Source organism: Callithrix jacchus, chromosome 12, assembly GCF_049354715.1.
Source record: "Callithrix jacchus isolate 240 chromosome 12, calJac240_pri, whole genome shotgun sequence".
Taxonomy (NCBI): domain Eukaryota; kingdom Metazoa; phylum Chordata; class Mammalia; order Primates; family Cebidae; genus Callithrix; species Callithrix jacchus.
Genome location: NC_133513.1, coordinates 18,361,471 through 18,386,510, shown reverse-complemented (window position 1 = coordinate 18,386,510; position 25,040 = coordinate 18,361,471). Strand labels below are relative to the sequence as shown.

General features: G+C 44.9%; 1 protein-coding gene across 6 annotated transcripts in view; it reads right to left on the bottom strand.

Moving 5' to 3' along the window:
- Window positions 1-25,040, bottom strand: part of LOC100408200 (BOS complex subunit NOMO1) — a 67,325-nt gene that overhangs the window by 10,646 nt on the left and 31,639 nt on the right. For all 6 annotated transcript variants that reach the window (XR_013524683.1, XR_013524681.1, XM_078344778.1 and 3 more), the window contains 14 exons: window positions 23,907-24,038; window positions 22,364-22,500; window positions 20,432-20,519; window positions 17,439-17,502; window positions 16,800-16,895; window positions 11,216-11,434; window positions 11,047-11,129; window positions 9,978-10,137; window positions 9,708-9,834; window positions 7,386-7,499; window positions 6,137-6,264; window positions 4,596-4,737; window positions 3,305-3,388; window positions 1,662-1,772 (listed from right to left, as the gene is read on the bottom strand). Coding sequence is in view for 4 of the 6 variants with exons in the window: in XM_078344778.1 (XP_078200904.1) it covers window positions 1,662-1,772; window positions 3,305-3,388; window positions 4,596-4,737; window positions 6,137-6,264; window positions 7,386-7,499; window positions 9,708-9,834; window positions 9,978-10,137; window positions 11,047-11,129; window positions 11,216-11,434; window positions 16,800-16,895; window positions 17,439-17,502; window positions 20,432-20,519; window positions 22,364-22,500; window positions 23,907-24,038 (1,685 nt within the window). In the remaining 2 variants the exon portion in view is untranslated. The remainder of the gene's footprint in view (window positions 1-1,661; window positions 1,773-3,304; window positions 3,389-4,595; window positions 4,738-6,136; window positions 6,265-7,385; window positions 7,500-9,707; window positions 9,835-9,977; window positions 10,138-11,046; window positions 11,130-11,215; window positions 11,435-16,799; window positions 16,896-17,438; window positions 17,503-20,431; window positions 20,520-22,363; window positions 22,501-23,906; window positions 24,039-25,040) is intronic.

Here is a 25,040-nt window from a genome sequence, read left to right as displayed (position 1 = left end):
CTTTGTTTCTGGCTTCATTTCTGGGGTTGTTGCCTGTTCTCACTATTCTCACAACCACATGGGATGGGGCATGAGCAGGACTAAGGTGCAGTCCTGAATGATGGCAAAGGCTTTGAGGATGCCACACTGCACCTGCCACAAGAGAAAAAGAACGCCAGGACCACGTCCCTGGGCCCATGCTGGCACCTTTCTATGTAACACACACGAGGGGAGTTTTCCTAAAATGAAAGTCACAGACTGAAGGCTTATGGGTCACATCAAAGACCCCTTATGTGTTCTTTTGTCTTGTATAAGGAAATCTGAATTCACTGACTCTATTTAAAAATCAGGTGATTTCAAGTAATTCTAATTTCCAGCTTCTCTGAAAAACTGGGAAGTGACGCCAACTCTGAGCCAGAATTCCAGCAGAGCAATTCCAGCACAGCAACCATCAGGAGCCAGAGCATGGCACCGTCTCCTGTGCCTCCTCCCCTCGTGGTTGGGGCAGGGGTTCCCCAGTTTGCCCCCAACCCTACCCAACCCTCTGCACTCTCTGACATTACTTGCCTGGTCCCCACAAGCACACACCTGCAAGCCCTGGACAGAGCAGACTAAAGCCTGCACACACTTTCTCACCCAAGCTGCATACTTAACCGTGTATAAAATTACAAGTGCATCTTAACAATATACCCTCAGAGCAATTCATTAACATCTGCAGAGAGTCTACAGGGTATTATATAAACATTTCTTCATCATGGTAGCACGGAGATTTTTGTTAGAGCGGGACAAGATTTGGTCTCTGAGTCCAAAATCTAGGCTTTACAGAGGAGGAAACCGAGGCATGTGGAAATGAAGCGACTGGCCAAGACAGCAAGGTGAGTTACTACTGGAGACAACAGAGAGCCTCTACCACCTGCCCACCACTTCTGAGACTCTGGATATCTGTCCCTGCCCAAATCTCATGTTGAATTGTAATCCCCAGTGCTGGAGGTGGGGCCTGGTGGGAGATGCTGGATCATGGGTATGGATCCCTTGTGGCTTGGTGCTGTCCTTGTTACAGAGTTCTTGTGAGATCCGATCATTTAAAAGTGTGTGGCACCACGCCCCCAACTCTCTCTCTTTTGCTCCGGCTTCTGCCATGTGACACGCCTGCTCCCCCTTCACCTTCCGCCATGACGGGAAGCCTCCTGAGGCCTCCCCAGAAGCAGAAGCCACTATGCTTCCTGCACAGCCTACAGAACCAGGAGCCAATTAGACCTCTTTTCTTATAAATTACCCAGCCTCAGGCATTTCTTTATACCAATCCAAGAACATCTCATACAACCTCCACTCCAGGGAGAATTTTCAAAGTTATAAGGCACTTTCTCTAAAATCGGCTTTCCACGTTAGATTCCAGATTGCACTGATCAGGCTCCTACTATAATTCTTTGAAAGATTAACTGCTGGCAAACAGTTATCTGAAACCGGAACACATTCTCTCCAACAATTAGCAATCACTGCACTATGCGCAGTGGTCCAGGTTCTTAAATCTCAGTGCCAGCCCTCAGCAGGCGGCACTCTGGAGCACCTCCACCTGTCGTACCTAAGGCAACAGACAGGCATAAAACCACAAAATGTCCCACTCCTACTTGTCTCAAAGCCAAACGGAACACAATACTTGGAATTTAAAAGTCTGGTCTTACCCATAATGTAGGAAGGTACTCAGAGGAAGTGATCACGTTTCCACTTAAATCAAATTGATTAATCTGCCGGAAAACTATGATGTTTACATCATCGATATCATTATTCCCAACCTAGAGAGAGGGAGAGAGTGTGGGCAATGAGAAAGCTAGACCAGGAACTTCTATGCTAGGATCTGGCAGCCAGAGAGCTGACTCGAGGCAAAATTCACTTTTTACATTAAGAAAGTGAAGTTTGTCATTGAGTACCCTACGTTCAAGCTCACAAACTGGCAGAAAATAGCTATCCCTGGCCCTCAGACAAATTTTGTTTTGAGAGCACAGTATTTTTTTTCTAAGTTTTAATTACTTGCCATCAAGTTTAAAAGTAAGAAATTTCATATATAAAGCCAGATTTCCCAGCTTCTCCTAAAAAAAAAAGAAAAGGATGCTCTTGTCCATCAGCCATCAGCAGGGGCAGAGTCACAGCACCCCCTATGTGTGGGGTCTGTACATGGGGTTTTTGAGACCCCAGAGGGCCAGCTCCCTTTCCTTTCATACCTGCTAGCCACAGTCCACAGTATGTTAGTGATCCTGGCCTAAGTTACTACACCAAGAACATGCAAAGCATTTTGGTGTGAGATGCAGTCATCCCAGCCATTTAAAATGCTGACACCATCAAGACACCAAGGAAATCCACTTCTGGCTGGTTGCAGTGGCTTACGCCTATAATCCCAGCACTTTGGGAGGCTGAACCAGGCAGATCGCCTAAGGTCAGGAGTTCAAGACCAGCCTGGCCAACATGGCAAAACCCCATCTCTTCCAAAAACACAAAAATTACTGGGAGTGATGGTGTGTGCCTGCAATCCCAGGTACAGGCTAAGGAGGGAAAATCACTTCGACCCATTAAGTGGAGGTTGCAGTGAGCTGAGATCATGCCACTGCACTCCATCCTGGGCGACAGAGTGAGATTCCATCTCAAAAAAAAAAAGAAAAAGAAAATCCACTTCCTAGGTCAAAAGTTCTAACTGGCTCAATAACCTCCCTCCAAATTCCTCACAATCTTCATGCATAATGAAGTCACCTAAATAAAGCCACTAAGAGACAGCCCTTCTTGCCCACCTAAGCTGTCTAGTCTTGCCAATAATTGAGTGAGAGAAAAGCCCTACTTCAAATGATTCCCAGGCCACATCCCGTGATTAGCAGGACGTCCTCTTTAGGGATTAATTTAGCTAAGTCATGATCTTGAATATAAAAAGACTCCCCACCAAATGGGAGCAGGAAAAAGGTCATCTGAACCTAAGAAAACTGAGTGGCCCTGCCACCAACTGAGCCCATGTTCTCTCGATTATTGTCCCTTGATTTGAAATGCTGCTTATGCCTTAAGATCCTTCACTTGCGGAATAATGATCAGAGCTTACAGGGCAAATCACAGGGAAGGATACAACAGTTCCGATTTCCTTTCTGGATGCATGACAGCAACGCTGTTCATTAAAAACCCACATAAGATGCTGCTTGTGAAGATGACACCATTCTAAGAGGACCCTTAATGAGGAGTAAAGCTCCCCCCGCCACAGATGAAAGGCAGACAGCCAGAGAAACTTGGGAGGACTTCTGATCAGGGAGGCACCCACACCCAGGTGCAGTGGCAGCACTGAATGCCTCACCTCAATCACCCGATGGTGGGGGAGCGCCCGCTCAATGTGGTCGTTGCCTTCTGCCTTGAGCTGAACGTGGTACACACATCCCGGCTGCAAATAAACTCAGAGTCAATTCTCTAGAAAGGAGGCTTCTTGTATTGCGCCTGGTCTAAGCCTGGTTTGGCTGCATGTGGTCACTATAATAGGAGCATTTCTGTCCCCTCATTTCCCAATCTGCAGCCTGTTAACCTTTTTTTTTTTTTTTTTTTCTGAGACAGAGTCTTACTCTATCGCCCAGGCTGGAGTGCAATGGCATGCTCTCAGCTCACTGCAACCTCTGTCTCCCAGGTTCAAGTGATTCTCCTGCCTCAGCCTCCTGAGTAGTTGGGATTACAGACGTGTGGCACCACATCCAGCTAATTTTTGTATTTTTAGTAGAAACAGGGTTTCACCATGTTGGTCAGCCTGGTCTCGAACTCCTGACCTCATGATCCGCCCACCTCCACCTCCCAAAGTGCTGGGATTACAGGCGTTGAGTCACTATGCCTGGCCCTGTTAACCTTCTTAAAAGTTCAGAATTCCTTTAAAATCACCCCTGGTGTTGAAGCATCTGAAATTCTGTGACCCTTTGATTCCCAACTCAGTTTCATTTTCTTTTACCCCAGAAAAGTCAAATTGGGTTTCTTATTTCAAAATTCCAAGCATAATATGCACTCCCACACTTCTAAGATTTTTTTCCATCCACCTCTCCCCTCTACCCATGTATACACATCACTGGATATCTGGAATGTCCATCGTAAGCATTCCCAAATGCTTGTGTTGGATATTATTTCTGGGAAGTGGGAATTTCTGACTTCTCTTTTTAAAATTCAAATGATCTGGCAATGCTGAGTCTGTCTTCCCCCACGGCTACAATAAGCTGGAGCCAAGTAACAGGCTGCCCCTTTCCACAGGCCGTGCCTGCTCCACAGTCTTCTCCCTATTGTTCACTCAGCCTCCTCCACTGTTCACACTGCTCTTCTGGCCCCACAGGCACTTGGCTTGAGAGCCCTGGCATAGGCCGTGGCCACACACTGCTAGGGCCAAGTCCCACCAAATCCTGGGTTTTCAAACTTCATTGTGCCACAGATCCTTGATCTGACCTGTTAGCTAGAAAAAAATGCAAACTGTACTCATTAAGGTAAGAATTGGAACGCTCCAGAGTCCCATCCGACCCCTCTCACCCACCCCACTCCTGGCAGTCTCGGGGGTACCACAAGACACTTCTGAACACAGGATGAAAAAAAAGTCCCCTAAGAAAACACGTTCCAAGTCTCACCAGCAATCCACGTAATCTGAACTTGCCCTCTTCATCTGTCACGGTGTCTTCTCCATAAATGCTGCAGTCATTCTGGCCCACGGCTTCCACAGCAACCCCTTGTTCAGGTTCTCCATTTAAGGAAGACACTGTGCCATAGCAACTAGTATGGCAAGAAAAGACATGAACGAGATATTCTCATGGTTATCTGAAGGACCCAAGTGCTTCCCATTTACCAGCAATTATGGGACAAAACAGCTCAGTGCAGAACTGTGCCCCAGTGACCCAAGCAACTCGGTGTGGCTGGGCCACTTCCAGACTGCACCTTATCCCTCCTGCCAGAGTGAAAAGCTGTCATCAATTTCTCTTCTCATACATTTTGAGGAGTGCTCTGGAAAACTGTAATTTAAGAAGGCTAAGCTTCATTTTCTTCTTTCTGGGCTTTATTTTAAATCATGAGCATTCAATAACATGGAAATAATTCGATTCCTCTTTCACTCCACATATTCAGCTGAAAATGGTCCATTTTTCTACACCCAATCTTTCCGATTACTCTTCATGTAATGTGATTCTGCAAACGTGTACAAATACATATATACGTATTTTTGTTTATGTGTCTGTGTGTATACATGTATATATGTACACGTCTTTTTACCTAGAGATGTATATCATTTTTGTTTTTTGTAAAGACAGGGTCTTGCTATATTGCCTAGGCTGGTCTTGAACTTCTGGAGTCAAGCAAACCTCCCACTTCAGCCTCTAAAAGTGCTGGGATTATAGGTGTGAGGCACTGTGCCTTGCCAGACACTAATGTGTATCTATCTATCTATAGCTGGAAGCATTCAGAAAAACTGGAAGTACTGGTTGTTTCCCAGAAGAACTTGGGTGGCTGAGAGACGGAGCAAAGGGGAAACTTTACACTATACTCTTTTCAGCATTTTGAAGTTTTACTCAAGTGAACACACTACCTCCTTTGAATAATTTAACTCAGGTTTGAAACTCTTTTAAAAAATAAAAGTGGCCAGGCCTGATGGCTCACACTCGTAATCCCAACACTTTGGGAGGTGGGCAAATCACCTGAGGTCAGGTGTTTGAGACCAGCCTGGCCAACACAGTGAAACACCATCTCTACTAAACATACAAAAATTGCCCAGGCCTGGGGGTGGGCAACTGTATTCTTAGCTACTTGTGAGGCTGAGACAAGAGAATCACTTGAACCCAGGAGGCAGAGGCTGCAGTGAGCCAAGACTGCACCACTGTACTCCAGCCTGGGCAAGAAGAGTTAAACACTGTCTCAAAAAATAAAAAATAAATAAAAGCTTTTAGTAACTCAATAGGTTTTCTCAAGTTCATTTCAAAATAGGAAATTTGAGACTGAACCACCAGGTTGAGCTACTAGGACAAAAAGGCAGCAGTCAAAACTCCTTTGACCTCGTATCTCATCTCCCTTGCCTCCCAGATAAAATCAATGTGAAGCCTGGGATGCATCTCCAGGCAACAGAAGCCTGAATGCGATTCACCAGCGCAGCCCTGGAAGAGAGTGTGGTGGCTGGGGCACTTACCTATAAGCGGTTCGATACCCCGTGATAGTGATCTTCAGATTCTGGCCTTCCTGCACCTCGATCATCTGTGAGGACGGCTCAAACCGGAACTCCTTCATCATGGGCTTGAAGTAATACTGGCCAGGGCTCTGCCAAGATAATCACACTGAGCCTCAGCAGCCATATCTAGGTATGGCTTAAAAGTGGGGGGCAAAGGTCACGATGGACCAGAATTACACCACAGGAGTGCCATGGCTTCCCAGGCAGCCAAAAATGTAACCCTCTCTCTACAATCACAACTCTAACAATGGCAGCTGCCAGTATCACCTGCCTGCAATGACTCTGCAAGGTAGAAGTCATATTTCACATTTTTTTTTAAAGGCAGGGCTTCACTCTGTCCCCCAGGATGGAGTGCAGTGGCAAGATCACAGAACACTGTAGCTTCAACCTCCTGGGCTCAAGCAAATCTCCCACCTCGGCCTCCTGAGTAGCCGGGACCACAGGCGTGCACCACCATGGCCAGCTAATTTTTTTAATTTTTGTAGAGATGGGGTTTCCCTAGATTGCTGGTCTCAAACTCCTGAGCTCAAGCAATCCTCCCACCTCACCCTCCCAAAGCAGTGAGATTATAGGTATGAGCCACCAGGCCTGGCTCGTATTTGAATTTAATGAATAAAGAAATAGACTCAGAGAGGCAAAGTAAGTTGCCTGATAGGACACAGCAAGTAAGGAGCAGTATGCATCACTGCAAAGAGCATCTTCAGATGCCCCCACTGCCTGGTCTGTGGTAGTCCCACCACAGCCACTTTGTTACCACAACTGACAAGATGACCAGCTAACTGAATCCCCACCAGTTAGGGCCTCCAACTGCATCTCAAAAGAAAAATTGCTGCTCTCTTCCCACCATTGGAATGTGATCTTCAGAAGAAACACAAGCTAAGCACCGAACAAGACTCGGCATCATAAACATGATTCCACGGCAAAATAAGATGACACCTGAGAGGGTAGCCGCTGTGGCTAGGGTAATTAGTTACACTGTCTCAATGACAAGCAGGCGATCAGAAAACAAAAGGTGCCATGAAGGGAACATGAATCAGCAGCATGAAGTTCGAGTAAGAGCAATACTAACTACTGTGGTCCCCCACGAAACTGAAACCGCTCCCCAGTGGTTTCATCTTCTCATGTTGTCAAGCAACATGTAAGTATCACACGCCACATCCTGGTCTCTCTTAGGGAAGACAGGCAGGCGGGAAATTGCAGAACACATTACCAGGTTTGAGAACGTCAGAATGCCATTGTCCTGGGTCAAGAGGTTGGAACGAAACAGGCCACCGCTAAGGGATAAGAGGACTCCCGGAAGGGGCTGGTCATCCTCAGCTTTTATCTGGGGATGAGAAGGCAAGACCAAAGAGCGAGGTTAAACTCCAACTAACCATGAAGATAACAATTCCACAAGTCAAGAGGTCATTCTTTTACAGTTTTTTTTCTTCTATTGTTACTCAAGGAGGACAGGGGACCTAATCTTCCTCCCCACAGGTAACTAATGATATAAGTTTTATAAATTCGGTGTGTAGCCTTCCAGAACTTTATTTTCGAGATAGGATCTTGCTCTGTCACCAAGGCTGGAGTGCAGTGGCACAATCTGGGCTCACTACAACCTCTGCCTCCCAAGCTCAAGCAACCCTCCAGCCTCTACCTCCTGAGGAGAGGGGACTACAGGCACATGACACCATGCCCAGCGAAGTTTTTGTATTTTTTATAGAAATGGGTTTGCCATGTTGCCCAGGCTGATTTCAATCTACTGGGCTCAAGCATCTACCTGCCTGGGCCTCCCAACGTGCTAAAATTAGAGGCACCAGCCACCATGCCCAGCCCAGAACTCCTTCTATGCCCACACACATTTTCTAAACATTACGTATGTATTATTGTTCACAGACTGGCAAGTTCATTGAGTGGGTGGAGAAGGTGAAATAAAAATGGCATGTTACATGTACATTTCCACAACTTGCTCTCTTCCTCAACAATTTATCCTGCTTCTCTTCTGCCAGCCAACAGAAACCTGCCTCCCTGTTTCTTAACTACTGTGTAGCATTCTAAGGCAGGGGTTGACAAACCACAGCCTGCACACCAGCCACCTATATTTTGGTACAAGAGACAATCGGAATATCCCCAAATACGTATCTCTATGTACTTAGGCTTTTTCTTTCCCGGAACAATCAATTCCTAGAATTGTTGGATATACGCACTTTAAATTCAGAAAGATACTATCAAACTGCATTCCAAAGTGGCTGGAACTACTTACAGTCCCATAAATTATTTATGCTTGGGAAAACCCACACTTACAAAAAAATAGAGATTGCCTTAATTACGGCAAATCTAAGTTACCAAAACAGTTTCGATGGTAACTTCCTTTGCACATTTCCTCAGTAACTACGGAAGCTTAGTGTTTCTATATTTATTAGTCACCTGCGTTACTTCCATGAATTTCCTTTTCATATCCTTCCTTCATTTTTTTTTTTTTTCTAGCATGTTGTCTTTTTCCTACCACCTTTAGGAGCTCCTTGTAAAATGGGGATAGTGTTGGCCAGGCCTGGTGGCGCAAGCCTGTAATCCCAGCACTTTGGGAGGCCGAGGCCGGTGGATCATGAGGTCAGAAGTTCAAGACCAGCCTGGCCAAGATGGTGAAAACCACCTCAACTAAAAATACAAAAATTAGCCGGGCACGGTGGCTAATTTTACGCCTGTAATCCCAGCTACTCGGGAGCCTGAGGCAGGAGAATTGCTTTAACCCAGGTGGCAGAAGTGACCACTGCACTCCAGCCTGGCCAACAGAGTGAGACTCTGTCTCAATTTAAAAAAAAGGGGGGTGTGGGGGGAATATTATTTATGACACAAACATTTCTTCCCAGTTTGAATATCTTTCAATTTGGTTCAAAAATTCAGCAATATAGAATTTTAAATTTTTATGCGATGTAATCTGTCACTTTACTCTTTTCCTTTGGCCTATGGTTTATAAATATTCCTTCTCAACAATCTCTAGACCCACTCTGTACAATCAAAGCACGCTTCTTCCCAAGAAGGGCTGATGGAGGAGAGCTAGGCAGCTAACACCTCATTAAGAACAATCTGTGTCCTTCAACATGAACAGTTATGGATGACAGCTTCAACTACTTCAACTACTGTAGTACCAACAACAGAAGGTACACAAACATGCTCAAGTCAACAGTTCTCCAAATGATGCTGCATGAAAGAAGCCGGACCAAAAAAAAAAAAAGTATATCCCGTATGATTCCATTACTTTCAATGGCAGAAACTGCAATCACTTTTGCACCAACCTACAAAAACTCAAAAATGCAAACTAATCAATGGTGACGAAAAATAGTTCATCAGCTCAGTGGAACGGTGGGAGGTAGGGATTACCAAGGAGCAGGAGGAAATCTTGAGGGTCACAGATGTGCCCACTATTTTGACTGTGGAGGTGTTTTCATCAGTATATTCATAGGTCAAGACTATGACTCTCTACCCTTTCTGTGCAGTTTATTATATGTTAATTATACCTCAATATAACTGTCTTTGTAAAATACAGTGTTACCTCAAAGCTTACGCCTGCCAGGGCATAGGCCTTGAAGTCTCCGACGGTTCCTTCCACGGCAGTCAGAACGTAGCCCTCCTTCTGTGAGGTCACCGTGTACTCCAGGTCACTGTGCAAGGGGCCGACACTGAAGAGGACAAAGCAGAACGTGATCAATGGCTTTGTTCACACCCATAGGAAGCCTTACCAAGCCCAAGGAAATGTGGGACCAGTTTCTTCGGTGGACCCTTACGCTGATCCCAGGCAAACATGTCTCTATCCTGGGCTCACCTGTAGCCACCTTTGTCATCAGTAAAGACTGTGATCAGGGGTGAACTCGCCCCCTTTTCACTGATGATAATCTCGACTCCTTCCAACTCGGGGTGGATCTGGCCTTCTAAAAACAGGCCTGCCTTCCCGTGGATCTCGATCAGCTTCCCTGGGCAGCTTTCTAAGAGGGGAAGAAATAAACACAAGGATGGGGCTTGGTTACAAAGAAACAGGAGCCTCTTGGCTGGGGGCTTCCCGTAAGAGAAACAGCTAATACAGATATTAGAAGCTAGTTCCAAATTCGCCCTGGGAGCTCAATAATAGGATACAGCCCAAGCCTCCTTCCATCCCTGAAAAGCCTTGCTCAATGCCAAGACTTTAGCAAGAGAATCAAAAAATGCCAAAGACTGGTTTTTACTACTACTTTTCCTGGGTTCTCAGGAGGCTACAGATCAGGAGAGAACCCTTCACAGCAGACAGGAGGCTGTGCTGCTCAACCTCCAGAGGACCCACTGAGGAAGACTGTCCCAAAGAGCCTGCCTACTGGAAGTCACACTTTTCAAAACACTCTGCTTCCAAACATGAACCACATAACAACCACAACCTAATGAAGCCATAGTGCTGGGAGAAAAGATAAGTTAGCAAAAGACAAATACTCCACAAGTGATCATTTCAATCATCCATTCCCCCCCGCCGCCCCACCAAAAAAAAAAAAAAAAACACCCTCCCATCATGCTCTGCCAAACAACAGAAAGATCATCAAAGGTCATCACTGCGGTTTTGCTCTTCACTGATGTTGACCTGATAATGTCAAAGAAAACCAAGTCCTTTTCCAAAAAGATCAACTAAATTCTCACAGCAAAAGTTACTTTTATTTATCTAAATCATCCATCCAACCATCCATCCAACCATCCAACCATCCATCCATCCATCCATCCATCCATCCTACAGTAACAGCTGTGTGCCAGAGAGGATGTAAGCTGGCTTACAAAGATGGCTTCACTATAACAACACAAATTTATTTGTAAATGCAGGCGAGGGAACAATTGCAAAGGTGTGTGTGACATCTGCTTGCTAGGTTGACATTTACCTCCACTGACGATGGCTTCCATTGAAGGGGGATAAAAGAGCAGCTCTTTAGATGATGGTGTAACAGTGATTTTCTCTCCAGACCTAAAATAATTAATATACTTCCGTTTGGTGGGTGCTGAACCCCCAAGAATGGAGGACACTGTATGGAAATGCACAAGAGAGCTTACCGGGCCCAATAAGAGAAATCATATGAGAAGGGGCCTTGCAACTCATCTACCATTTCCTGCACGGGCGGCTTGGTCATTCTTTCTTCCCCTTCCTCTTTGCCGTTCTTCTCCCTCTCCTGTCTGCGGGCCTCGATCTCAGCCAGCTGCTGTTCCCTCCGCAGCTCCTGCACAGACTTCAGAGGGCCTAAGACCAAGGCGGGTTCACTGTCGATGGAAGACCTGGAAGAGAGGAATGGCGGTCCCTGGGACATGGTTGAGTATCCCTGTGGTCAGTGGGAATTTGATCTTTCTACAAGAATGGACTTGTGAGTTAAAAACTGAACACCTCATCGTGACGCCACAGTGGTGGAGTCTTCTGTTTTAAATAAACTTGTAGTTCAACAAAAAAAAAAAAAAACTGAATTTCACAGTGATGGCGGCAGTATCTGGTAGAACTGGGCTGGAATGGAATAAAACCGTTGATTTTATGATGACTGGACATAAGCCTGTCAGTTTCCACGTAGGACATGGAGTTCTCTCCACACTACCATCCTCTGTTCCTTCATTCTATCTTCACTGAGAACTGCTCTGATAGAGAACTAGGCACTGGAGATACAACATTGACAAAACAGACCACACTCCCTACCCCAGTGGAATCCACATTTTAGTGGGAAGGGGCTGAAAATAAATACAAACATAATACCAGAGGATAAGTGCAATAAAGAAAAATAAAGCAGTGTGGGAGGACAGAGAGCCTGCAGCACTGCTTTACATGAAAGGGACAGTCAAGACCTTTCTAATGAGGTGACATTGAGCAAAGGTCTGAAGGGAGAGAACATGCCATGAAGCTCTCTGGGTAAAGAGTCACTCGAGCAAAGCGATGCCAAGTGCAAAGTCCTTAGAGAGAGAGCTCACTCAGATGTTCAAGCAACAGCAAGAACAGCCCAGCCCGGGATAAAGGGGCCCAGAGAAGCGACACAGCCATCAAGGGGCAGCAGGTGTCAGACTGAGGCTTCACAGGCTTGGTGCTGACCTGGAGCCACTGGAGTTTTGAGTCGAGGAATGGTATAATCTCCACCAATAAAAGAATCACTTGCTGCCTCATGAAGAACACATGAAGCAATGGCGGAAACAGGAAGGCCAGCTGGGAAGCTGCTGCAGTGATCCAGGAAGGGGTCAGACCACGGCTGGGGGCCACATGTTAGGAAGAGAAAGCCAGCTGGGAAGCTGCTGCAGTGATCCAGGAAGGGGTCAGACCACGGCTGGGGGCCACATGTTAGGAAGAGAAAGCCAGCTGGGAAGCTGCTGCAGTGATCCAGGAAGGGGTCAGACCACAGCTGGGGGCCACATGTTAGGAAGAGAAAGCCAGCTGGGAAGCTGCTGCAGTGATCCAGGAAGGGGTCAGACCAAGGCTGAGGGCCACATATTAGGAAGGGAAGGCCAGCTGGGAAGCTGCTGCAGTGATCCAGGAAGGGGTCAGACCACAGCTGGGGGCCATGTGGTAAGAAGGGACTAGATGCCGGGTATATTTTGACTGTAAAGCCATGGCTTTGTTGAGGAATTGGTTGGGCATGGGGTCCAAGAGAAAAAATAATCAAGGAACAAGGAGAAAGAGGGAGCTGCCATTTCTAAATCAGGGAAGATCACAGAGAGGCTCTATGGAGAGCAATGTCAGCAGTCCGATTTTGGGTCTAAGTACAATATCCCAGGGGTGATCCAAGTGGCTCTGTCTAGCTGGAAGATGCACTCCATACAACCTCCGGCACAAGCAAGCAACACAAATACCCTTCCGAAGTAACAAAAATGAATGTAATCAAGCTGAAAGGAGGTAATATTGAGTCACTACTGGTAAGAAAGTAGACTGCTAGTCCCATCAGTAATTCATACTTTCCAAGCAGGAAGACAGTAAATGGCAGTATGCCAGCACCAGGCACCTTCTGGGACTACAACAGACACTCAGCAAATCCACCCCCAGCTACAACCCTGGCTCCCCATCACCAGAAACCAGGGGTATCCCTGACATTTCTCCCATCCTGACCCAGTGGTCACTTTAGTGCCATGTCTCATCAACTCAGTCCCTCAAAGACTCCCTGACAGATCCGTCGCTCTCCATCTCCACAGCCACCAGTCTATCTGGGGCCCCCGTCACCTCCCCCATCTCTACCACCCCCCACTCTCAGCCTGTTCACCACTCAGCAGACAGGGGGACCTTTAGGAAGAAAAAAGTCATCCCTCTACATAAAACACGTCAATTACATCATGGGACAGACTAAGGACCTTAATGGGGCCTGGCCCCAAGCAGCCAACCTGTCCCGCATGCCCCCGAGGTCAAGCTCAGCACAGTTGTCATTTTACAGCTCTGCATGTGAGTCTCTACCACTGTCTGCCTACCCCATGAGACCATCAATCCCATGAATGCAGAAGCTGTGGCCTCATAAGCCCAGTGCCTAAACACTGAAGACCTTCAGTTATTTGGTCATCATATATTCTGCAGGGATGAAGGATGGATAAACAGACGATAGAAAGACGGAAACATAGATGGACAGGCGACTTCAAGCAGGGGCAGGGAGGAGACAGTGACTCTGATTCCCATTCTACTTGACAAAGACGGTCATGTTGCCAAAACTCTCATTTCTCAAGAAAATGCAGCTGTCACAGGTACCTCACCACGCTGCAGAAATTCCCTGAGAGGCGACATTCACATGAACGTGACCCTCGGTGAGGGACTTGTCTTTCAAGTATTTCCTCTCTCATGACCCTTTCTTATACCAGGTGTCCTCTATTTCCCAAGCCTTCAAGCAAAGGTCTAAAGAAAACTAGGCAATTTTTTTTTAATTTGCTAAAACACTTGAAATACAATGCACAAACCCCAGAGATTTTTTTTTTTTTCCTTAGCTAATACAAGAAATACAAACAGTTCAAACAGAAACCGAGGACACTGAAACAAGCTGTCGTAACGCTCTTCCTCACCCACAGGTAATTTCTGAATCAGAAAAGAAAAGGATCAAGGAAGGCTGCTGGGAATTTACGATGACGTCCTGTAAGAGAAGGAAGGCCAATCCAAGATGGCCGACCACTAACAGCTCAGGATTGTAGCTCCCAGTGAAAGCTCAGAGAACGAGACGACGCCACATCTTTAGACGAATTTTCGTCACTCACCGATTAGCCGATTCCCAGTGGAGGAGCCCCACGGGTCGCCAGCGCAACTCTTGTGGCCGCCGCAGCGGTTTTGCCGGCGTCTCGGCGCAGCAGCTCTTCATGCAGAGCCAACGGGACTGCTTCCCCTACTGACCCGAGTTTGGAGCTCCGGGAAGTCAGAGCCGCTTGTTGCGGACTCAAGAGGGAAGCCAGACCAGAGATTCCCGGGCAGAAGAGCACCATCAGTCTTATCGCTGCTATTTAGGCTGCCACAGTGGGTTGCTCGGATCCCAGCACTGGGAATCAATAAGTCGGGTGTCGACTCAGAAACCTAATTAGAAAGGCGGTTCATTTACAATGAAGGGAAAAAGACAGTATAAGAAGGCCGAGTATACTCAAAATCAGAACCCGTCAGCAATGGAACAAGCCCTGATGGAAAAGGACTCATCAGCAACCGAACAAGCCCTGATGGAAAAGGACTGTGTTCCATTATCTGAAGTAGGCTTTAAAAGGTGGATGATAAGAAACTTCTGGGAGTTAAAGGAACTTGTTCTAACCCAATGTAAAGAAACTAAGAACTTGGAAAAAAGGTTAGATGAAATGTTGAAAAGAATAGACAATATAGAGAGGAATACAAATGAACTTATGGAGTTGAAAAATACAACACGAGAACTTAGTGAAATATGTACAAGCTTAAACAGCCGAATGGATCAAGCAGAAGAAAGGGTATCAGAGGTCGAAGACCAACTTAATGAAACAAAACGACAAGACAAGAATAGAGAAAAAAGGATAAAAAGGAATGAGCAAAGTCTCCAAGCAATATGGGACTATGTGAAAAGACCTAATATACGCTTGATTGGTGTACCTGAATGTGACGGAGAGAACCAAGTCAAGCTGGAAAATACTCTCCAGGACATTATCCAGGAAAATTTTCCTAATTTAGCAAAGCAGGACACTATTCAACCCCAGGCAAAACAGAGACCACCACAAAGATACTCCTCAAGAAGACCAACCCCAAGGCACATAATCGTTAGATTCACCAAGATCGAAACGAAGGAGAAAATATTAAGGGCAGCCAGAGAGAAAGATCAAGTTACCCATAAAGGCAAGCCTATTAGGCTTACAGCAGATCTCTCAACGGAAACCCTACAAGCTAGAAGAGAGTGGGGGCCAATATTCAATATACTTAATCAACAGAACTTTCAGCCCAGAATTTCATATCCTGCCAATTTAAGCTTTACATTTGAAGGAAAAATAAAATCTTTTAGGAACAAGCAAGTACTCAGAGATTTTATTACCACCAGGCCTGCTTTACAAGAACTTCTAAAAGAAGCATTATATACAGAAAGGAACAACCAGTATGACCCTTTCTAAAAATACACCAAAAAGTAAAGAGCATTAACATAAAGAAGAATTTTTATCAACGAAAGGACAAAATAGCCAGTTAATATCAAATGGCAGCAACCCTAAATTTAAATTGACCAAATCTCCCAATCAAAAGATACAGACAAAATCCAACGGTATATCCAAAGATATACATAGACTCAAAATAAAGGGTTGGAAAAAAAAAAAAAAACCTACCAACCAAATGGAGAGCAAAAATAAATATATAAGAAGCAGGAGTTGCAATTTTCACATTTGACAAAATAGATTTCAAAGCTACAAGGATACAAGGGTAAAAGGATTAATGTAATAATAAGAGATCTTAACACCCAGATACATAAGACCCATAATGAAATTTAGATTCAACGAGACAGAAAATTGATAACGATACCCGGGACTGGAACTAAGATCCAGAACAAACAAACTCAATAGAGCTCTCCATTTTAAACACACAAAATATACATTATCCACAAAATCTAACGATATATCTAAAGATATACAAAGACTCAAAACAAGGGGATGGAAAAAAACTCACCAACCAAATGGAGAGCAAAAATAAATAAATAAAAAGCAGGAGTTGTAATTCTCACACTTAATAAAATAGAGCTACAAGGATGCAAGGGTAAAAGCTACAAGGATGCAAGGGTAAAAGGATTAATGTAACAATAAGAGATCTTAACACCCAGATACATAAGACACATAATGAGATTTAGATTCAACGAGACAACAAATTGATAACAATATCCAGGACTTGAACTCAGAGCCAGAACAAATAAACACAATAGAGGTCTCCATTTTAAACACATAAAATATGCATTAACCACTTTAAACACTCAAAATATTGATCGGCCATTATTGAAACCCATTTTAGGAATGAAGTAATATTCCTTTTTCCCTCTTTTTCTTTTTTTCCCCTTCTTTTTCTCTTTTTCCCTCTAAAAAAAAAAAAAGAGAAGGAAGGCCACTTGTATACACAAATAGAAATAAGAAATCAAAACTAATTTCCAGAGTCTATTAGAGACCTCCAGGTCTCATCCACACCCTCCCTCACCACTCTCAGCCCATCGCAGAACACTCGACTTACTTGATAGTCACAGTGACATCCATCATTTTGTCGGTGGTGATAGTTCCAAGGACATGGTGGCGAATGGCTGTCAACGTCAAGATACTAGGTGAAGACCTATAAATCAAAGAAGAGGAAGGAAACACTAGAACCTACACGTTCTCGGAAGACCGTCAGCAATACCCGATTTGGGCATCCTTCCCGACCCTAAGTTTACTACAGAAAATTGCTCTTAGCCTGGGGTAAAATAACTCTGGAGATCCACAGAAGTATTTTAAAGAGTAAACTAATCCTCCACTCCAAAATACACTTCCAACTCCCAGTGAAACCGACACAGGTCTGTAAAAATATAAAAATGGCAGACTTGGGCTTGACTGATGCCCATCAGTGAGGGTGGGGAGAGTCAATAGAGCTTCTATTTCAGCCACTTCAAAAACACAACCCTCTATCCTGGGGTTACAGAATTCTAGGGAGAGATCCTCTCTCTGGTTCCTCAGTAACTAATCCAAGTGTCTTAAAACCCTTATCCAGAAATTCTGTTGAAGACCTAACCTTGCCTCTTTCAGAAAAAAAACAGAAAAATTCCTTTTGTTCTCTGAAGTAAATGGAGGAGTGAAGCACACTCGCTCTCCTCCAAAAGCATTCAATTCCCGGGCTTACGTGTCATAGGTGTAGAACGCTTGCTCAAACCGGTGACAGGAGCGAGGGGTCACTTTGTACACACCTACAGACAGGAAATCAAAAGCAATTTTCAGAGAACGGCATCTATTACACTGAGCAACTCTGACATTTGAAATCCAAAGGCAGGCAGCTCTTTGCATGTGAAAACTCAAAGGTATCGCAGATCAGCTATAATGGGATCAGAAATACTGGGCAGGCATAATTTTCACTGCCTGTGATGGCTTCTTACCAATCACCAAATCCACATAACAGCCCAATCACAGGCACACGATTTTCATTTTCCATAACGTAACAACTCATAGTAGTTAAATCTGCGCAGACCAAGTGAACTAAGGTCAGGTGTACACCGCTACTGCAAATTGGACTGAGGATAATTTTCTACTTAAAAGATCCTATTAAGGATCCAAGAGATAACCACAGCCTCAATTTCTTCCTATAAATATTCGTAAAAAGGAGGCAAGGACTCAGGGACGCCCCAGAAAAGTATGAGTGTACGTGGGAGGACGCTCTGAGTAGGGATGTATTTCATCACTTGTCAGAGGAATACCGTCAATTTCGGGAAGATACAAGGAATAACAATGCATTCCCCTAAATCATCATTAACCAATATTCTGGCCACATTTTTTGCAAAAACCTGAAATTCGTTCAAGCTACCCTGCTATTTTCATTGCACTCAACAAGTCCGAGTAGTTACCACCCAAAAAACAAGAAAAGATCAGGTTTCTCCATTCATTTGTTTGGTCTGTCATTCAACAAATATTGACAGAGTGCCTCTTCCTGGCCAGATACTGTCCTAGGTACTGGTACACAGTGGGGTATGACAGAGCAGTGGTCTCTGTCTTAATGGAGTTTACCATCCACAGAGAGAGGAGGGCATTTGACAGCCACAAACAAAAAAAATCAATTGCGGCATGTGCAAGAAGGGGACAGAAGTGAGTGCTGAGGGCAAGAGTGTAGGAGACAGGTCTAAGTGGCCCTAGAGGCCATCTTCCCCCAGGGAAGCAATACTGAACTGATGGGTAAGAATGCCCTGGCTAGGAGGGACAGGAGGACATGTCCACAGAGAACAGCATCTGCCTCACAGGCTGGGTCAGTGTTTCCTCAACAGGCCTCCTTCCTGCCTTGAGAAAAAGCCCTGGTTATGTTGAGGGTAGCAACATGCTCAGCCTTGGGCAGCGCATCCAACTGTCCCAGCCCCTCTTGCAGTGAGAAGTAACCATGTGACACAGTTCAAGCCAATAATACAGACAAGTAGCTTACTGGAGAAGGGGGCACGAGGAAATGTTTGCCTGCCCCCTCCTTGTCTTTCGCCTTCAACATAAGTTTTCTAACCATAGCTATTTTGAAAACATAAGGCAAAAAATACAAGGGAAAGGCCTAAAGAATCACAGAGACACCACCTCTACCATCTACCAGCTGCTGAACCCATGCAGGCAGCCACATACTGCCACACTTCTTTACTGAGCCAAATAAACGCCCACTTGCTAATAGCACTGCTGCATGGATTTTGTTAAGTGTAGCCAAAGGCTGCTGAACTGACACCCAGAAGGACAGAGTGACTGGATGAGAGAGAGTGGCAGACAGGGCTGGGTCACACAGGAGCTAAGATCAGGTTAAGGATCTAAGGAGTTTGTATTTTATCTTGGGAACCAAGGGGAGGAGCCACTGAATTATTCATTAGGAAAATGCGAAATAAAACAAAGATAGACACTACTTCACATCTACCAGAATGGCTATGATAAAACAAGATAATAACAAACACTGGTGAAGGAGGTGAAGAAACCAAATCCCTCGTGTATTGCTGGTGGGAATATCAAATGACACAGCCTCTGCGGAAAACAATTTGACAGTTTCTTTAAAAATCAAACATAATTTAGCACGCAATCCAACAATTCCATTCCTGGGTATCTAAACAAGGAAAATGAAAACATATAGACACAAAGACTTGTACAAGAATGTCCATAACGTTATTCATAATAGGGCCAAACTAGAAACCACTCAAATATCCACCAATTGGTAAATGGATATACAAAATGTGATCTAACCATACACCGGAAGCAATGTAACACAACAAATTACTGATGTGTGCTATGACACAGATAAACTTCAAAGATATGTTAAATAAAAGAAGCCAGACAAAATACCAATGCTGTATGATAAACATCCAAAAAAAGCAAATCCATTGGGACAGAAAATAGATCAGTGGTTGCCTGTGGCTGGAAACAGGGATGAACTGTCAGCAGGCACTGAGGATCTTACACTGTGGGTAATGAACAGCTCTAAAACTGGATTCTGGCCATGGTTGTTCAACTAGGTAAATGGACTACAAATCATTTTATTGTATATTTTAAATAGGTGAGTTTTATGATATGCAAACTCTGCCTACAAAAAAAGCTGTTATAAAAGACAGAGGGCTGGGTGCAGTTGCTCACACCTGTAATCCCAGCACTTTGGGAGGCTGGGGCAGGCAGATCACTTGAGGTCAGGAGTTCAAGACCAGCCTAGACAACATGGTGAAACCCATCTCTACTAAAACTACAAAAATCAGCCAGGCGTGGTGGCAGGTGCTTGTAATCCGAGCTACTCAGGAAGCTGACGCAGGAGAATCGCTTGAACCCGGGAGGTAGAGGCTGCAGTGAGCCAAGATGGAGCCACTATACTCCAGCCTGGGTGACATAGCAAGACTCAATCTCAAAAAAAAAAAAAGAGAGACAGAAGCCACTGATTCAATTTTTAAGACAGCACTTTAAAGAGAGGTCATTGCCCAATGGTATATTTTCAGAGGTGAAAGGGCCCAGTAGTCTCTACCCAATTCAAACCCAAGAGAGACAGAAAAATAAGAGCAGACTGAACACACTGAAATTGACGGCTTGATGCAAACAGAACCAAGGTAGGAAAAAATGCCTTCAAAACCATCCTCTGGTGCCTTTCCATTCTTCTATTTCGTAGCATATCAATCCTTCCAAACTTACCAGGTTTGGACAGGCAGAATCGGTTAACTCCTTTGGAGAGGTTATAAATCCCCACGTTCTCACGTCCATTTCCATCCTGATAAAATTCCTAAGGGAGCAAAGCCAATACGATGACTTATTAGGAGAGATGGAGACACCAAGATGATTAATAATATTTCTCTTTCCAAACCAGTCATCTGTTTTGCTCATTAATCATCTGAGCAGTTGGGTGCCACAGGAAAATTTAAAACCTCCCAAAACTTCCAACAAAAGGATACTCTTTTTCATTCAATCAACTAATATTTATTGAGCACCTGCTATGTGACAGACACAAGGCTGGGCCTTGGGAGCCACCTCGATGGCTCCTGCTCTCACAGGGCTTATGTTCTAATACAGGAAGACAAAATCAAGGAGTCAGCAAATAAATTAGTGATCTCAGCTGGTAAGTAAGGAAGCTGTGAAAATAAACAGGGAAGCAAGAGAAGAACAATCCCGACCTAGGGGTCTTTAACTCGCTAGTTCCAGGGCACATCTTTCCTGAACTAGGGCTGCAGCCTGAATGAGGAGGAAAAACTAATGACATGTTTCTGAAGAAGACACAACATTCCAGGCAGAGGAGACAGTGTGTGCAAAGGCCCCGAGCAGAGAGTGAGCTTGGTATGGGACTGGAGAGGACCACTGCAGCTGGGGCCCGGCCAGTGAGGGAACAGTAGCAGGAGATAAAGAAGGGGTTAAGGAAGTATCAATAACAACAACAATAAAAAAAGGGGGCTTAGTATAAGGGAGCTGGAAATCACTCCACTGCTGAAAGGGAAAGGTTTCCTAAATATCCATCACTTACTATCACCAGATACTAACCTATCTCCTGTCACAAATCGGCTTGTCGAGTGTTGGTAATTATGCAGTTAAGGCAGTAAGCTGTTGAAACACCAGTTTCAATTCTTCTAGTGTTCAACATCAGTAGTCACTTAATTGCCATTTGCATCAGTTTCTCTACAGAGAAACTAAGACCTGACAATGACGTCTGCCACTGCTCAACATCAAAACATTATAGAAAATTCATGAAGGGATCGACATAGGTGCTTCCGAAACCCATTTCACACTGCCTTTCAGGCCACAGAGCCCACAGTCAGGAGACTGAGATCCTGTTTACAGCTCCGTCCTCCGTGCTGGAATAAATATACCAGAGAGGGCAGGGCACAGTGGCTCATGCCTGTAATCCCAGCACTCTGAGAGGCCGAGGTGGGTGGATCACCCAAGTTCGAGACCAGCCCGGCCAACGTGGTGGAACCCTGTCTCTACTAAAAATAAAAAAAAATTTAAAAATTAGCTCAGTGTGGTGGTGCACACCTGTGATAGCAGCTACTTGGGAGGCTGAGGTAGGAGAATCGCTTGAAACCAGGAGGCAGAGGTTGTAGTGTGAACTGCAGCCTGGGCAACAGAGCAAGACTCCATCTCAAAGAAAAACACCAAATACATATACCAGAGAAACTCACTTGGCAGCATCTTAATAAATAAGAGCAGTGTACACCGAGGACACTTTAATACCTAAGAGGTTCACTTAAGCCCTAACATAATGCTGAGAAATAGGTACTATGATCTCAATTTTTGGTGAAAACTGAGGCTGAGAAGTAGTAAATGAATTTACCCAAAGCTTTTATTACTAAGAATATAAAGTCAGTGTGCTTTGCACTATGGCAAAGAACACTCAAATCATCAGTCAGATTTAATGTGGGGCCAGGACAAGAAAATCTCCTAAATACACGGGTCCTTCCACTGAGCGATTATAAATGCTTCCCAATTATGCCTTCCATAACAGGTGGGCAAGTCAAGGGGAAGAAAAGGAAACCTGAGTTAACTACGTTTACAATATTCCTGGCATGTTAGTCTTTCTTGATATCCGCAAGGTGAGCATTTTTTCCAAATAAGAGACTCTCTGTAAGCCGCACATACCAGAGTGATGGCGTGAGACAGGGAACATCTCAGCATGTAGCCCGTCTGCCTGAACTCAACACCAGACACGTCATCCTCCAGCACTTCCACCTCCAGGCTCTTGTTCTTCCAGCACCAATCCTCATGCATGATGCTTACTGCAAAAGCAAACACCAAAAACAGACACATGGGTGTGGAGCACACCACCCCTCTGCACGCCAGCACAAACAATTATCATGAATTAACTAATTTTAAAAACCGGGTATGTAGACATAAAGACAAAAATATATACATACATATATTTATAAGTAGTAGTGCTTAGAATAAATGACTGCTAAAGAAAACCAGGAGCCGAGCGTGGTGGCCCACACCTATAATCCCAGCACTTTGGGAGCCCGAGGCAGGCAGACAGCTTGAGGCCAGGAGTTCAAGACCAGCTTGACCAACATGGCAAAACCCCATCTCTACTAAAAATACAAAAATTAGCCAGGAATGGTGGCGCACGCCTGTAATCCCAGCTACTCGGGAGGCTGAGGCGAGAATCTCCTGCACCCAGAAAGCAGAGAGGCTGTAGTAAGCCAGGATCGCACAACCACACTCCAGCCTGGGTGACAGAGAGAGGCTCCATTTCAAAAAAAAAAGAAAGAAAGGAAAACTAGAACCAATGTCCATTACATCATCAAGAAAGAAATCCAATGGGGCCTGTAAGATCAGACTGCAAATAAGGCATTCGGGAATCCACAGATTCTTCTCTAACTCTCTCCAGCTTTGTAGGCCACACGCTTTGTTGGTTTCAACCACTTGACTCAGCCGCTGTTACAGGTGAACGGCCAGAGAGAATCCATAAACAAACGGGCTAGGCTGGGTTCGAAGAAAACTATCTTATAAAAACAGGCAGGCAGTTTTTGTAGTCTGCGAAGCCCTGCTGTAACAGAAAATATTAATATAATTCCAGAAACAGCAGTCCATTTTATAAGCTGCCCACTGCCAGTAGCTCCAAGCCAATTTCTGAAAAAGCAGAAATACAAGCAAGAAGCGGCTTCTTGAGCTGGGCAGGGAAAAGGGAACTAACATTTGTGGGCACCTGTTACTTAGCCGGCTCTCTGCCTAAGGGACTTTATAAATTTTACTTCATTTAGTCTTATGTTCTGCAGAAAGGTTCAATTACATCTATTTTACAGATGGGAAAACTGAGTTTCGGGGAGCTCCAGTACCTTGCCATGTTCAGTATTCAGCACCAGTACTGGTGCTAAGTTAGTAGAACACATCAGTGGAACTATTTCATACTCCTTTTTCTGGCCTTCAGAAACAAAATGCTGTACATTGGGGCACCCTCCCTAAACAGAAGCAACCAGTGGGCTGTGCTGACAAGGTGGCAGTCAGTTCAGAGCCTAGACTCCTCCAGGTTTGTCCAATGCTAAATAATGCACAGTCAAGGCCATGAGGCAAAGACTTAAACCAGGAAAGGTACATGGTCATAATACAATCTGAGACCTGGGTCTTAGAAAGCTTACAAAGACAAGAAGTGTGTGAGGGCCATAGGATGTTGCATTCCAGTTCTTACTTTTGTATCTTCCTGGGAGCACGCTGTCAAAGGTGAAAGTCATGGAGTTGACCTTGCCGGAGAGCTGGAGGCTCCGCTTCTCACCCTGGCGGCTCAGTGACTGCAGAGTCACCAGTAGGTCACCGCAAGTATCTGCAGGAGAAAGGAGGAGGGCCCCATGTGACCCAGCCCAGGTTCGAATCCTAAGCCTATGTAATAGCTTCTTGCTACTGCTGAGCTCCTAAGAGGCAGTGGTGGGAGGCCTTCTTTCAAGCTAATTGTGTCGACTTGACTCCAAAAAGCCTCCCGCCATGTCGGTAATCAGTAGCAGACAAGGAAGGCCCCGACAGTGAAAGCAGCCCCCTCATTCGTTGAACACTCCTATGTGAGCCAGAGAAGACAAGAAAAGGAAAGCAACTTTCATAGAGCACCTATGTGGAAGGCAAGATGAAATGGGGCAGGAACATTCATGGAGCACCAGTAAGAGCCAGAGAAAAGCGCAGGAAGTGGCGAAACAGTCGTGGAGTGACCATTTAAACCAGGCACAGAACTCAGCCCTCTAGCATGATGATAATATTAATAAAGACAGCAAAGATTTACACGGCTTTCTGTGTGCCAGGCACTACTCAAAAGGCTAAACATGCTCTAACTCATTAGATCCTCACGACCCTGTGAGGCTGTACTATTACTAGCTCCATATCACAGATGAAGAACTCAAAAGCAGAGAGGTTAAGTAATTTGCCCCAGGTCACACATACAGGGGTGAAAAGCCCAAGGAGTCTGGTTTGAGTCTGCGCCCTAGCCACTGTGCTGCACTCCCTCTTGACATGAACACACTGAAGCCTCATTAAAAACCTTAAGAGAGGTAGCATTCCCATTTTAAAGATGAAAAACTGAGGCTGGACAAGTAAAATGCAGTCTCACAGCTAGTAAGACACTGAGCCAGGAATGAAAACTGGGCCTGATTCCATCCTCTCTGCACAGTCAGAGAGGGGAAAAAAGAAACCTATGTGCTCCACTGGGAGCCAAAGCAGAAATACTCCAAGAGAATGTTCATAGTGATTCCCATGGCAATTATTCAGACAGAACTACGTGCAATAAGGACACTCAGAAGCCACTCTCCAGGAACAGGGTCTACTTTTATCTTCAATGTCC